Source organism: Podarcis raffonei, chromosome 15, assembly GCF_027172205.1.
Source record: "Podarcis raffonei isolate rPodRaf1 chromosome 15, rPodRaf1.pri, whole genome shotgun sequence".
NCBI classification, from domain to species: domain Eukaryota; kingdom Metazoa; phylum Chordata; class Lepidosauria; order Squamata; family Lacertidae; genus Podarcis; species Podarcis raffonei.
Genome location: NC_070616.1, coordinates 34,597,550 through 34,612,877, shown reverse-complemented (window position 1 = coordinate 34,612,877; position 15,328 = coordinate 34,597,550). Strand labels below are relative to the sequence as shown.

Genomic DNA, 15,328 nt, shown 5'->3' with positions numbered 1-15,328 from the left:
GTAAAAGTATGTTTAATTACTGTTGAAAATGGTATGTTAAAAAACTAATAGAAATTTATGTATATAAAAAAGACAGCCCTGTAGTGTTGCAGCCCAAGAAAGACTGCTACCCCCTTCTAAGCATCCCAGATTTCTGCCTGTGCTTCTTATGGTGAGCAAGCTAGGAACCTGCAGTTCTGCATGCCAGTGAGTCATGGATTACAGGAACACAAGTCTGAGGGATGTCTGAAAGAGATGGGCATGTTTAGCCTGGAGAAGAGCAGACTAAGTCAGGGGAACAAGGTAGCTCTCTTCAAACATCCAAAGGATTCTCGTGAAAAAGACAGAGCAGACTCTTCTCCCATCTCTCTTCCAATTCTATTTTTCAAGGCTGGAGCCAGGGGTGGAGGAAGAGGGGGCAGAAGGGGCGGTCTGACCCAGGTGTCACCACTGAGGGGGTGACAAAATGGTGGGCGGCACTCACCACAGGGCCTGCAGCATGCCCAAGCCACGCATCTCTCCTGTGAGTGACGCGGTGGCTTGGGCACCCACAGGCTCCACGTTGCCCCAAATGGTCTGCCCGCCACCTCCCCCTCAGTTGTAGGGCTGCTGAGTGCGAGGAGGCAGGCAGACTCCTCAGAGGCCCAGCAGAGCGTCCTGTCCCGGCTCACCCTGCCGTGTGGGTGGCTGGCCCTACCCTTGGGCGCAGGGCACGTGCGCCACCCCAGGCACCTGGTCAGCTTACTCCGCCACTGGCTGGAGCATCCCCTGGTCAGTTGAAGGTTCCTAGGCTCTGGGAACAGGCTGGCCCTTGGTTCCTTCTGACTTGGAAGGATTGTGGTCCTCTAGACGTTGTTCATCTCCAACTCCCATCAGCCCCAGCCAGCAGGGTCAAGGATGGTGGGAGGTGTGGTGCCACAACATCTGGATGGCCATAGGCTCTCCTCAGCCCTGCTACAAAGCTTCAAGGAGAAGCTGGAACATGGCCTGACAATAAAAATCAGCACTGGCTCGTGACTCTTGGCTCTCCCTCCATGCCTGCTTATGGCTCAGTGTTGGCAGCCACAGAACAGTAAAATGAATTTCTGCTTCTTGTATTGAGTTACAGTGAGTTTAGTGTGCGCTGCTGGACTGGGCACAGAATTATTTTAAAATCCTTTAAAGCTAGCAACATGCTGGCTTGGTCCTCAGATGCTAGCACACAGTGATTGCATTCCCACCAGTTGGAAAATTTAGAGTAGGAAAGGGCTGGCCAATATTAGGAGCCGCCTAGACTGTGCTGCCATTTAAGGCTAGCAGATCTGGGCAAACAGTCCACCCTGGACATTGGGCATTGACTCACCTGGCCGGCTCTCGTGGCTCCAATGATCTCTTCCAGGCTCTTGTGGGTCAGTTGGGGGTTCATAGAAGTCAGCTGGAAGAAATCAGATGAGTAAAATTAACAAGGACAAGAGTAAGGCCCTCAAAGAGTTCTGTTCCTGCTCTGTGTGGACAGAACTAAGCTGCTCACATTCGGCTTCTACATTAAGAACATAGGGATATAGGAGAAGCCGGCTGGATCAGACCATTGGCCCGTCTATTCCAGAATCCTGTTTTCACAGTGGCCAGTCAGGTGCCTATGGGAAGCCTGAAAGCTGGGCATGAGCACAACAGCAGTCTGCTCACCTGCGATTCCAAGCAACAGGTATTTAGAGACGGGATGTCTTTGGCAGGGGAGGAAAAGCATAGTCACCTTGTCCTCCATGATTTTGTCTAATCCTTTTTTTAAAGGATTCCCTAGTTTATCTATGAGGTGCTTACACATTCAAGCTTCCTTGTCCCACTGGTGATAAACCCTGGTCCAATGCCTCTCCTCCCCAGTGGACCTACCCTTGTTCATTCCTGATCTGTGCCCACATGCTCCAGTAATCAGTGCTCCTCCTTCCCCAGCTTGGACGTTCCTCTGCCCCATAGTCCCACAAGCACCCTCTCTCCCGATGTCCCGCATGCTGACTTGCTCTTACTGTGATGCCTGGTTGGATCCTGTTTCTCATCCCACCGTGGTTCTGTTGGCTCATGTGGGAAAAGAGCTGGGGAATAAAATGAAATAAAAGAGCTAGGTCAGAGATTATGAGGAAGCAAAGACACAACAACTGGGAAATAGGGAAGGCAGAAAAACTGACTGAACAAAACAAAGACAGACAGACAGACAGACAGACATATTTTGTTTCAGTCCGTAGTTCCAGGCAAAAGTCTTAGGGCCAAAGTAAATATGGCTGTGGATGCCCACGACTCCTCTAAGGGCATTTTCTCCTCTAGGAGAAAAATTTGTAGTCCTCAGTGCATGCAGAAAGCCAGGGCTTATCCACCCAGCAATTCAGTTTTCCTGTAGATTGACAATTGCTCCAATTTAAGACTAAAGAGAGGGATTACTCTGGGAAAGCAGCAAAAGGGAAAACCACTCAGACCCATGCCTAGACAGTGAGAGTCAAGCGGAAAACTGTTTTCTAGACACGGGACAAGCCCCCCGTCACTACCTGACAGACCAAGGCTGGAGTGAGAGCAGCAGTGTATTATTTTAGGAGCTGAAAACGATGGTGAAGATCCTTAGGGAGGGGTGGAGAAATAGAGTCAGTGTGATTTAAGTTGGACTTGCTTATGAAGGAGTTATACAGAAAGCGGGGAGAGGGAAAGGAAGAGGGGTAGCAAGAAGCGTTTAGAGAGAGTGAAGTTAATCTGTGACGGTTAGCAGATTCTCTGGCAGACCAGTAAACATGACGTCATCTGAAAGGGAAGAGGAAAAGCATCACTTGGCCATGCTCCCTGTAAAAACATATGCACTGATCTGATCTATGGAAGGGGAGATGCCATAGCTGAGTGTTAAGAGCATCTGCTTTGCACGCAGAAGGTCCCAGGTCCAATCCACAGCATCTCCATATAAGACTTCTGCCTAAAACCCTGGAGAGCCAGTCAGTGTAGGACACTGGACCAATGGTCTGATTCAGTTTAACAGTTTCCCATGTTCCTACGGATGAGGAGGGGCTGCTTGTCAACTGCTCCCAAATCTAATAAATATGAACAACACCCCTCTATCCTATTGACTAAAACCAAAACTGGCCAATTAACAAATTATAACAGTGAGTAAATAATCACCAACTCCCCTTAAATGTGTTGCTCTTTGTGCTACAAGAGTGTCAGCTGCCTGTCATGAATTGGATAGCATTCAGTGCCTGACATATCTATACTTCAATTCTATAATGCTGGGGCAGTCCGCAGGGCAGGGAGGAGCAGGTGGACCTCAAGATGCGGTTTGATTCCAGCTCCCACCAACCCCAGAAAACATGGCCAATGGTCATGGAAGATGGAAGCTAGAGTTCAAATACATTGGGGGGGGGGAGAACAAGCTCCCCATTTCTGATTGATTGTAGACCAGTTTAGTAGCAACGGCTTGCCCCAAAGAATTATGGGGTCTGCAGTTTGTTGCCCATTTTTGTTTCCCGAGAGCTACAGTTACTAAGAGGAGAATAAGTTTCTGTATTAACGTGTAGCTGGGCCCCTGTTATAAAAAGTTTATCAGTTTCATTAACCATGCTCACATTTCGTTTGCTGGTGCCTAATATCTTCAGTCCCATTTAAAATAACCCTTTTATGGCACTCCAGTTAGCTGGGGTCTGGGTGCTGCCACCATTTTAGCTTCCCACAATGCCCCTGGCATAGTGTTGCTCTAAGGCATTATGGGAATTTTAAATGGCAGTGGTTTGCAGGTCCACCTGTGTGGCTCTCTTGGAGCATAATATCTAACAGTATTAAACCGGTACAAATATAATTTAGAATATTACAAAAATCCATATGGCACGCCATCTCCCTCCTCCAGTTTTCCCCCTTGTCCCTTGGGTATCTCTTTAGCATCTTCCTCCTCAGTTCCTTTTCCTCGGCTTCCTTCCCCACTATCGGACAGCAGCCCATTTCTGATAAACTGTCTCTTTCCTAGAATCCTGTGCTTCTCCCTTCCCTCCCTCTTCATTCTATGACCTCACTGGCGCATGCATTACACATGCATACCAGATGGACCTACCAAATAGCTACACTTCCTCTCTATCCCTTGCCCCATAGACCTCAAAATATATCATCATTACTCCTATATAGGGAAACACGTACTTTGGACTATAAATACCACAATACTTATGCAGTAGCGTAGCGTGTTGGGGGCAGGGAGGGCCATTGCCCCGTGCACACAATCTCTCTTTCTCTGTATGTGTGTGTGCACAAACCAGATGCTCCCCTTCACAGAGATCCCTGTCACGGCCTGGGAAGGCTGCCCAGAAGGGAATGTTGCTGTCCTCAGGCCAGGGGCATTACGAGGCGGCCGCCCTGGGTGCCATTCCAAAGGTGTGTGTGTGACAAAATGCTGATCCCCAATTGGCGGCACCTCCCAGGGCATGCGCCGCTCGCTGCACACCCCCGGGAGGCACACCACACCCCCCGCAGGCAGCATTCCACGCCCTCTGGGATGAGCACTGCTCTGGGTATCGGAGCATGTTGCTCTGCCTCTGCCTCAGGCTCAAAAAAGGTTCCTTGCACCTTTCTTTTGTTGTCTGCCCTGGAAACCCTGGGTCTATGAATAGTGGAATGGGCTTTACACGCCATTGTTCAAAGCATGTTCTGGGAAAATTTCAGGGTTTATTTGCTTTAATCAAGAGTTTCTGAAGAAGGAATGATCAAGAAATGCAATAAAAAAGACTTCCCTGAAGAAGAAGAAAGGTCCCTTGCCCATGCAATATGGCTAATGGGAGAAAGAAACAGGAACTTACATTCCCCGCCTTCTTCATTCACTCGTGAATGTTCATCTTCCCTCCCATAGGGAGAGTGAAATCGGGATGAATCGGGCACTCCATAGCCATCTTCCTCCCTGGCTGGTGGTGGGCTCAATGGCCTTTCTGGGAAGTGGTACCTCTCCTCTTCCTCATATGGTTGGACAGGAGGAGAAGGCTTCTCTGTTCTCTTCCCCCCTGATGGCTTCTTGGTGGCTTTGGGAGATTTCTCCTTAGGTTTCTTGGTTGCCTTTGGACGCTTCTCCTTTGGCCTTTTGGTGGGCTTGGGGGGCTTCTCCTTCTTAGGACCCTTGGGAGACCTCTCTTTAGGCTTCTTGGTTGGTTTGGGCGCTTTCTCCTTTTTCCCTTTCTTGGGCTTCTGTCTCACTGGCTCCTGTGTTACTGCAGGAAAAGACAGATGGTCAGTCCTTGTCAATTTCTGTTTTTCTCGGTTTCTCATTTTTTCCAATCTTAACTTCAGTTCTCTCCAATTCCACAGCAGTTTGCAGTAATAATAATAATAATAATAATAATAATAATAATAATAATAATAATTTTATTTATTTGTACCCCGCCCATCTGGCTGGGTTTCCCCAGCCACTCTGGGCAGCTCCCAACAGTATATTAAAAACATAATAGAACTTCAAACATTAAAAACTTCCCTAAATAAGGTTGCCTTCAGATGTCTTCTAAAAGTCAGATAATTGCTTATTTCCTTGACATCTTATGGGAGGGCATTCCACAGGGCGGGCGCCACTACCGAGAAGGCCCTCTGCCTGGTTTCCTGTAACATCGCTTCTCACAGGGAGGAAACCATCAGAAGGCCCTCGGTGCTGGACCTCAGTGTCTGGGCTGAATCATGGAGGTATACTTCAGGTATACTGGGCTGAGGCCATTTAGGGCTTTAAAGGTCAGCACCAACACTTTGAATTGTGCTCGGAAACATACTGAGAGATAATGTATGTTGGATATGTGACTGTAATATTTTAATCTGAAAAACCAAATAAACGGAGTTTTTAAAAAATTAAATAAAAATAGAGTGTTGTGATGTTCTCTGCGCAGTGCTGCTTTTGAGTAACAAAAGGTTCATGGAGAAGCTGCAGTCTCCCCCACAGTCATGTTGGACACATCCTTTGGGAGATGGCGCAAACCCAGAGGGAGTGTGATGGCCTGGGATTTGGACTCAGATGCTGAACCTGAGGGATCCCAGCCTGCACAGGATTCCTCGCCTCCAGAACCAGCTGAGCCGGGGCTGGGGCATGAGCCTGAAGGGTCTTCACCTGTGCTGGATCCTGAGGTGCAGGCATCAGCTGAGTCTGCTCTGGCTCCTAAGGTGATGGAGGACCCATTGCCTGCAGGTGCTCCACTCTCAGCCCTGTCAGGGGAAGCTGAGGTTGCCTCTGGGTCCGGTAACCCTCCAGCCTCTCCTGAGCTGCAGAGGCTCAGGGCAGAGAGGCGGAGGGAACTAAGTTCCCGCAGGAGGAAGGAGTGCTCACCTCCAGGCCAGGAGAGGCGAGTCACCAGAGAATCGGGGCCACCTTATGCCTCGGGGCAGATAAAAGCCAGGCAGCCCCAGTCCCAAGTTGCGTGAGCAACATTGTTGGTTGCTAGTTCCTGCCTGAACCCTGTCCTGCTTTCCTGCCTGAGCTCCTGACCCGCCCTGGCTCCCTGCTTGCAAGCCTGTTCCTGACTTCACCCGACTCCCTGCTCTGCACCCAGCTTCAGCTACTACGGACTTCCTCCATGTTGCACCTTTGATCACGGACCAGACTTGGACCTTGCCTCTCGGGTAACCCACGTGTCAGGGAACTGCCATCAGCTCAGAGGCGAGAGGTGGAAGGGCAGGTGTGTTACAGGGAACCTCCGAAAATCTTGCAAAGCAGTTCCTCCTCCGGTGAGGAGGAAAGACCCACCTCCAGTGGAGAGGAGGTGGTGGAACCAGGGGATGCTAGGGAGAGCCTCAACACTGAGCCTGAGCAAACAGGACAGGAGGGAACTACCCCTTTGCCAGCGCCCATTCTGCGTAGTAGGTTTCGGTGCAGAGAGGGGCGAAGAAGGTTGGTGGTCACGCGACTGTTATGCTGGGGGAGGTACAAAGACCCACCACTCCCAGATTCTGCTAGCGATTGAGCCAGACATGAACTTGCGACGCTCTTCACTGTAAAGTTTGCACTAAGAATAAAGCCTGGAAAAGACAGGTCGGAGTCTTGCCTGTTTGCTCTCGAGCAACCACATCAGCATCTGACACCACGGGACCAGCACAGGGAGTCACATGGGCAAAGACAGACCAGAGGGGGTGAGTGTGTGGAGAATGAATGGGGTGCGAGTGTGTGGGGAATCAGGGAGGAGGCCCCACTGAGAACAGCTTAACCAGACCAGCCCCAAACAAACAATATCCAGGATTCATGGAGAAATAAGGACATAAAAGAAATGCTCTGCTGGATTCAGGCCCTAAGCCCATCAAACCCAGAATCCTGCTCTCTTAGTAGCCAACCAGAGACCTATGGGAACCCCATAAGCAGGACCTGTGTGAGACCACACTTCCCAGCAACTAATATTCAAAGACATAATCCCTCTGATGATGGAGACAGAACATAGCCATCATAGCCGGGACTGCACACTGATTTTTCTGAAATCTTTCTTTCCAGCCTCTTTCCCCTGACACATGAAGTTCGTGCTTATGGGGCTTTCTTCTGTGAGTCAGAGGCCCCGTCTCTAAAGGAAGGCCAGTGAGTAAGGGCTATGTCACTTCACAGCCCCACAGACAGCCGCAGCCTCATTCCAAAGTTCTGAGCACCAGCAATTCCTTGGTCTGTGGGGCTGAGCACACAGCCTGTGGTACTTGTACCCTCTGGGCAGTGAGCTGCAAACCAACCCAGCCAGGAGTGGAATTCCTTCTGTGCTACCACAGGGACTGTCTTTTGCTCCGGGGAGAGCAGCAAACTGCTTGGGCTCTCTAGGGCCAGGCCTTTTCTCCCACCCACATGTGGGGAAGAGAGGCACGAATTCCTGCACTGCCTGCCCTCAGCTTCCTCTGCAAGCAGCGGTCAGCGGCCTCACTGGAAAGAGGGAGCAATGACCTCCTTTCTCGTTCACCACAACTCGCTTCCACCACAGCAAAACAGAATGCCAAGCTTCCCTTCATTCTCTCTGTTTGCCAGAGCTGGGCATTTTGCTGCCTGAGGCGAAATGCAAGATGGCGCCCCCCCCCCCCCGTCACCTATAGAATTTACCTGGACCAGAAGTTGCTCCCACAGTGACAGCAGGATAGTGTCCTCACCCATACATTTAAAACACTCTTTAACAGCTTCATCCAAAGAATTGTAGGAGCCGTTGTTTGTGAAGGGAGCAGAGAGATATTCAGAGACCCCCTTCCCCTCACAGAGCTACAATTCCCAGAGTGGTTTAACAAACCATTCTTCCTTGGAACTGCACCTCTGTGAGGGGAATAGGGGACTGCTAACCTAACTCTCAGCAGCCTTAACAAACTACAGTTACCAGGATTCCTTGGGTAGAAACACAGCATAATAGTACTTTATGGTGTGGTTGTGGCTTACAAGCAAACTAGTTTACAGAGAATGGAGGCTTATTGCCTCCCCACCCCCAGTAAAATGCAGATGCCTCTCTTTACCCAGCTGTAGCCCCTGGCTTGCCTTCCCTTCATTTTGTACTGATTTCCAGCTGAAAAACATGTCAAAGCATGTGAGGACCGCATGCCAATTTGCCTCTTTTATATTTTCCCTTTATAGCTTAACTACAGGTTCAACTTTCATTTTCATTTTTTTAAAAAGACTTTTTGAGTAAGAAGCACTAGCTGGCCTCTAGCTTATCTGTGATTCCCAGTGGCAACTCCTACATTATTCCCTTTTTTTTTTGCTATGTCACCTATACAGCAACCCTATCAAGCAACAGTCATTCACAACCTCTCTTCCTGCCAGGAGAGAAGTACCATCCCTGTAGCTGTACTAAATCCACACGTGAACAGAAGACGAGATGGAGTCACAGCTCTTGAAAGTTTTCCTCCTGCAGCCAAGCCGCAAAGCAAGGATATCTTGTTGGAGGTTGTGCTGGGAGCCAAACCACATTTCCAGTGACTGGAGAATAGAAATCTGAATGGAACGCAGAAGAGCATTGGGGGGGGGGCTTATTTTTTTGAAGCAGCCTGTACAAGTGTCTGCATTCAGACAGACTAATTGTCAGGTGTGACACCATGCAGGGAAAAATCCCAGCTGCATGCACAAATGTCCCCTGTTCCTCACACAGATGCCAACCTGCATGATTCTGGTTGTGTAATTCCAAACGTCGATTCCTAGGCTAGGTCATTGGCTCCTGAAAAGCAAGAGGCATGACTGGTAGACGATGGTGCCTTAAGACCAATGTTAGAGGGGTGGACAAAAACACAAATACAACAGTATTTGGGCAAGAAAAGAAGGAACTACGAATGTAGCTGTCACAGGAACATATCTGAAAGTCTCCATTTTCAGGGCCTGGGAGAATGGGCCTGGTCTTGGATGGTGGCTTGTGGAGTTGTTTTAGAGGTCTATGTTAGAAACATGTGGCACGTCCATATTATCTCTGTGTAAATGGCATGACAAATATGTACATTTGTCATATCAGATGTATGGCACAAGTGCCAGTTCTGTTGCCAGAACACATTGATAAGACAACAAGCATCTCTCAGCTCCTCCAAGTGTCCCTATTTTCCAGGGACAGTCCCGGATTTATAGAAGCTGCCTCGGTTTCTGATTTGATCCCAGAATGTCCCACTTTTCCTTGGGACATCCCTAATTGACGTCCCTATTTCCATCGCAGAAATGTCGGAAGGTATTATCTCTTGCAGGGAATTTTCTCTGCGTAGCTTTCCCGGGTCTGTGAGACGCCCGGGAAAGCTGGGCACAGAAGCCTGGCGAAGCAGCCTAGAAATCTGTTAGTGAGTGTAGTGTGGCATAGTGGTTAAACTGTCAGAGTAAGATTTGGAAGGCCCAAGTTGAAATCTCCACTGAGTCGCTATCTCTCAGCTTCACTTAACTCAGGAAGGGAGAGCCTTGTCATTAGCCAGAGTGAGGCAACAACCTTAGGCAGCAGATGCAGGCAGACAGTGGTGGAAGACCCTCAGCCATTCCTTTTGAGCCCCCCAGCCGTACCCCCATTGGGGGGGTGCAGGGCAGGTTGCAACACCTGTGTGTGCCACATGGCCTGTTCTGCATCACTACAACTAACCTGCCGGCCTCAGGTGCCAGCATTGAAATAAGGTTCAATTCTCCATGGCTTGGGAACATGGAATGGAGGGGACCCCATCTTGACCTTCACTACAGGCAGAAAAACAATATTGAGCTGGGTTGTTGATAGGATAAAATGGGGAGTGGAAAATGACATGCACTGTCTTGATTTTTCTTGCAGGAAAGGTGGACTATGCATGTAATATAGTCTCTCATCACTGCTAGGGACAGTTTCTCCTGATATTCTCTCAAGCTAGCTGTCAGGTGAGAGTTTCCTGCAGCTCAACACATGTAAACCATGAGCAGAACCCCTTGATAGTCATTAATGTTTGGGGATTAGCTGACTTGAATTTAAATTCTTTCATCCTTCTGCCGACCTGGGGGCTCTGCTCCCGCTCTGGCTGCGCACAACAAAGCATGAGCAACCGCTGGCGCCAAAGAACACAGGAAGCGCTTTCAATAAGGATCAGATAAACCATGCCGTGCAGGTGCAAATCTGCACCTGGCAAACATCAACTACATACAGGAAAGCTGCTTTGGGATGCAGTTCATCTTTGCTGCTTGGGGGCAATTCTTGCATATCTATTCCTCACTAAAACAACCCATTCCTGCCAACCTAGCAGTTCAAAAGCACGTCAAAGTGCAAGTAGATAAATAGGTACCACTCCGGCGGGAAGGTAAACGGCATTTCCATACGCTGCTCTGGTTCACCAGAAGCGGCTTAGTCATGCTGGCCACATGACCCGGAAGCTGTACGCCAGCTCCCTCGGCCAATAAAGCGAGGTGAGCGCTGCAACCCCAGAGTCGGTCACGACTGGACCTAATGGTCAGGAGTCCCTTTACCTTTAATACAACCCATACTATTTCCTCTCATAGAATCACAGGACATCATCTGAAGACACATGATGTAGCAACTTTCTAAAACTAAGTTAATCTAACTCTGGTTATTGTCTGGGTATATTCCCTGCTAAACCTATGCTTGCTGCTTTGAATTTCCAGGAAGGAAATTAATGATAATATTTTACTAAATGTTTTTTAAAAAAACAGGCACAGGCCAGGAAACAAGTGTACCTTTCTCAGCTTACCCCATCCCCTCTCCTTCATTAAATCCAGAATACTGCACAATCCTAGATAAAAAAATGACAGACCTACAAGGTTATACACGTGGACCTTTCTGCCCCCTGCTGGGAATCATTATTAAAACGGTTAAGTTATCCTGAGTGTTGAGGAACTGATAAACACATGCACACATCCTTGGTCAAAAGCCTTTGCACAAATAGCAGGCAATAACAATAATGACAAATGGGGAGAAAATCCTCCCTTCCTCCCACTGCAGTGCTAGTTTCCAAATATTTAAAAATTTATCTCAAGGCTTACAGATAATATGGGTAACTTTAATACTGCAGATTTTCTTTCAAACTGGTGTGTATGTTCACTTTGGGTTTGTGTCTGGGATCCTTAGAAGTATGCCCCACCACATGCTTCAAATAATAATAATAATAATAATAATAATAATAATAATAATAATAATAATTAACACTGATGAAGTAGATTTTTACTGGTGGAACCATTTACTACAAATTATTCTGTTAAGCCTTGAAGATGCCACAAAACTCCTTGTTGTTTCTGCTGCAGCAGACCAACAAAGCTAGTCTGCTTCACTGCGGGTGAACCACACATCACAATTCCTGAAAGAAAGGAAGGGCCGATGCTCAGTTTTAGAGCATCTGCTTTGCATGCAGAAAGCCCCAAGTTCAATTCCTGGCATCTCCAGGCAGGGCTTCAAATGTTCCCATTCTGAAACCCCAGAGAACCTCTTCCAGTCAGTGTGTGGACAATACTGAGCTAGATAAACCAATGTTCAATGTTCTCGCCCAGCAAGTGAGCTCTTTCCCCCTCCAAGCACTTGATGTACACAGAGTAAAGGTAAAGAGACCCCTGACCATTAAGTCCAGTCCAGACGACTCTGGGGTTGCGGCGCTCATCTCGCTTTGCAGGCCAAGGGAGCCGGCTTTTCTCTGCAGACAGCTTCTAGGTCATGTGGCCAGCATGACTAAGCCACTTCTGGTGAACGAGAGCAGCACACAGAAACGCCGTGTACCTTCCCGCCGGAGTGGTACTCCGGGCTGGGACGGGAGCTCACCCTGTTGTGGGGATTCGAACCACCGACCTTCTGATTGGCAAGTCCTAGGCTCTGTGGTTTAGACCACAGTGCCATCCGCATCCCTACACAGAGTAGGCACACAAGAAAGGTAGGCAGAGATGGCCTAGCACATGTAACTGAAGTAAGACACATTGCTTTCTAAATACAGCATCCCCTGTCAAACTGTTAAGTCCTGAGTCTGAAACTACTGCACCATTTCCTAGAAGCACATTGTAATGGCTATACAAAGCTGCCTCATACCAAGTCAGACCAATGGTCCCTCTTGCTCAGTTCTCTACACTGGAAGAAGCAAAGAGCACCAGTGATGCTTCAACATCTTTACAGACTCACTGTTAAAACCATGTTCATGGCAGACAATCTTACTCGGCTAAGAAGAAGACATTGACTGGCAGCAGGTCTCCAGTGTTTTTAGGCTGGGGGGGGGGTGTCCTCTCCCAGTCCTACCTAGAGATGCTGGAGAATGAACCTGGCACTTTCTGCAGGCAAGCAGATGCTCTACCATTGATCCACAGCCCCTCCCAGCAGCTTTCTGGGGTCTCAAGCAGAATCTCTTTCCCGTCACCTGCCACCTGAAATTCTTTTAACTTGAGATGCTCAGGAGCAAACCTGGGGCCTTCTGAATGGAAGAGAACACGTCCTTCCTCTGAGCTACGGCTCTTGCCTGGGGAACCCACCCGTCCCACAACAGATGATCACTCTCACCTTCTTCCAGTTCTGTGGGGGCTTTGCCCCTTTCTGCAGGGTCCAGCCTTCCTTGGTTTTCAGGAAGCTCCTCACCCAAGGCCACTTTCTCAGCCTCCCGACCTTCTGTGTCTTCCTCCTCAACCTCTCCCAGGAAGCCTTTCAAGAACTCCTCAATTTCATGGTCGGTCAACACCGACTGCGCCTCCACCTGGGCAGGGTTGAAGGGGCACAGAAACCCCACAAGAAGGCAAAGTGCCAGTGCCAGTGGGCAAATAGCTCCCATCCTTGCAGGTGGTGTCTTAGGGCGAGGGGAGGTGTATTGGGAAGGTGTAGGGGAATCCTCAGGTTTCTCTTCTCACCTGTGGCAGGAGCTGGAGGTGGGGTTTGAGGTGGGATGGAGTTTGCTGGAGGGGCTCTTCTATATGGGGGCTATCTTCTGACACGTCAGAGGATATGGGGAAACAGATTGCTCCTCTGGAAGGAGGGAGGGCAACTGAAGGCAATGACTTTTTAAAATGGGGGGGGACAGGTCAAGTAGGTCACTTTGCTGGTGGGAAGGGCTGGCTGGAGGGGGGCTGTTATTTAAGAGGGGACTGGAAAGGAGGGGAGCTCAGAAGTTGGGAGGAAGGGAGAAGAAAAGGCGCGCGGGAAGACAGAGAAAGGAAAAGATTTGAGGCTTTGGGGTAACTGGGGTGACGGGTGTAAATCAAGGGACTCCGTTCTGGCTGCAACAAGCGATGGGTCCGTCAGAGGCTCCCCCAGGGGCTTGCAAATCCGGGAAGGGGGTTTTCTCAGCAGCAGGAAAAAAGCGCTGGCGAAGGCAGCGAAGGACCCTCGTCTAATCGAGACCAGAAGCGCCTGCGGTTTCCGCGACGGCGTTTGAAGTATCCGAGGAGAGCGAAGACCAGACAGATACGAAGTTTCCTCTTCCCCGCTCCCCTCTCTCCCAATGCCCGGGCAGTCCGAAGGCAAGTCCTAAGAAAGCAACCGAGAAAAAGGGGAGAGCTGGAGGAGGAGGAGGAGGAGGAGGAGGAGGAGGAGGAGGACGGAAATTGCCCGGAACTCCCCAGGCGGCTGCGCTCCCCTCTCAGCGTCTGGCAAAACTCATCTCCGCGCCTGCCCTGCCCGCCCCTTCGGTGATCTCCAAGAAGAAGAAAGAGCGAAGCTCGTGTTCGCGGTTTCTCCGGCTCCTCGCGAATCTCCAGCGAGTCCTTTCGATCCTGGGCAAGGGAGGTTGGGGGTGGGGAGCGCAGGGGCTATTCCTGAGGGGGGGGAGGTTAGAGGGGGTGTCGTAAGGCGGCTTATCTTCGCGGGGGTGGCGGAGCTGGCTGAGTGGTCCCGTCTCCTCTTTGTGCGCAAATAAAAATGTGGCAGTGAAAGCGCTCCTGGCAAGAGCCGCGGGGAAGCTCCTGACCCACTGAAAAGAAAAGCGAGTCGGATCTCCACCCCCAGCCCTTCTCCACCTCCACCCACCCACCCCAACATCCCATTTCCAGAAAAGAAGGGTGGATCTAAAGCTGCTTCGAGCGACGCGTAGACAGAACAAGGGCACCAAAATATACACGCCAGGCGCGCGCGGCGGGAGGAGGCGGTCGTCACTCTTTCTCATGGTTAATATAATATTATTATTGCTTGCCCTTCATAAGAAGGTCTCTGCAGGAATGCAACATTAAAAAGAAGCTCAGAACAAATCAAAATCACAACTGGAGCGGGCCCTCGAGATATGTCTCGGAAGAGATGCGTCTCCAGCAAATGACAAAAACTGTGCCATGGAGTGGCCAGGCGCATCCCTGGAAGGGCAGTGGGAACTGCACGACTTAGGGACTGCCGGAGAATGCCCTCTCCTAAGCAGCGCACCCCAACGCTTCAGAGGGCAGAGGAACTCACAAGAGGGAGCTTGATCTTTGGCCTCTGAAGCGAACCACAAAATGGCACACATGCTGCACCCGGCCAGTGAAGATTGGCACCAGGAACAACGCCCTCCTGCGGCAGGTCCCTGAGGGTGAATGGGGCGCTGCCCCACCCATCTATGAACTCCTGCCTGCCTGCCTTCTTGCAACCTGCCTGCCTTCTTGCAACTTGCCTATCATAGGCTCAAGTGCCACCTGCTGCTGGTCTTCCCTCTTCTGCCCCAACACCCCCAGTGCACACCAGCAGGGAGAAAGTGGTCGAGGGAGAAGCTGCAGAGGGAAGTCTGCAGGCGGAAGATGGGTTAATTCCCCTGCCAGCCACGGCTTCTCTGTGGCAAAGCAGCCCCTCCCAGCACTGCTTTGCAGAGGCGGGAGCGGGAAGTTGCCATCAGGGCTTAAAAATGCAACTTGTATGTATTTATTTATTCCTGATTTTTATCCTGCAGACCATCATCAGCCTTACCGGAGTTCTTTTTTTAATGTTCAGGAATTCCGATTAATTTTCCCTGTCCTCCCACCAGGAGCCACAAGACTCGCCATCAGTGCCCACACTGGCAACTGGCAAGGAATGCAGCTTTGAGC

The 15,328-nt window shown here is 49.9% G+C and overlaps 1 protein-coding gene across 1 annotated transcript in view; it reads right to left on the bottom strand.

Annotated features, from left to right (window-relative positions):
• AEBP1 (AE binding protein 1) overlaps positions 1-13,855 on the bottom strand; it is a 43,938-nt gene extending 30,083 nt beyond the window's left edge. The window contains exons 1-4 of the mRNA XM_053366479.1: positions 12,855-13,855; positions 4,770-5,171; positions 1,983-2,048; positions 1,322-1,393 (exon numbers count right to left, since the gene is read on the bottom strand). Of these exons, the coding sequence (XP_053222454.1) occupies positions 1,322-1,393; positions 1,983-2,048; positions 4,770-5,171; positions 12,855-13,119 (805 nt within the window). The 5' untranslated portion in view covers positions 13,120-13,855. The remainder of the gene's footprint in view (positions 1-1,321; positions 1,394-1,982; positions 2,049-4,769; positions 5,172-12,854) is intronic.
• Between the last annotated feature and the right edge of the window lie 1,473 nt (positions 13,856-15,328).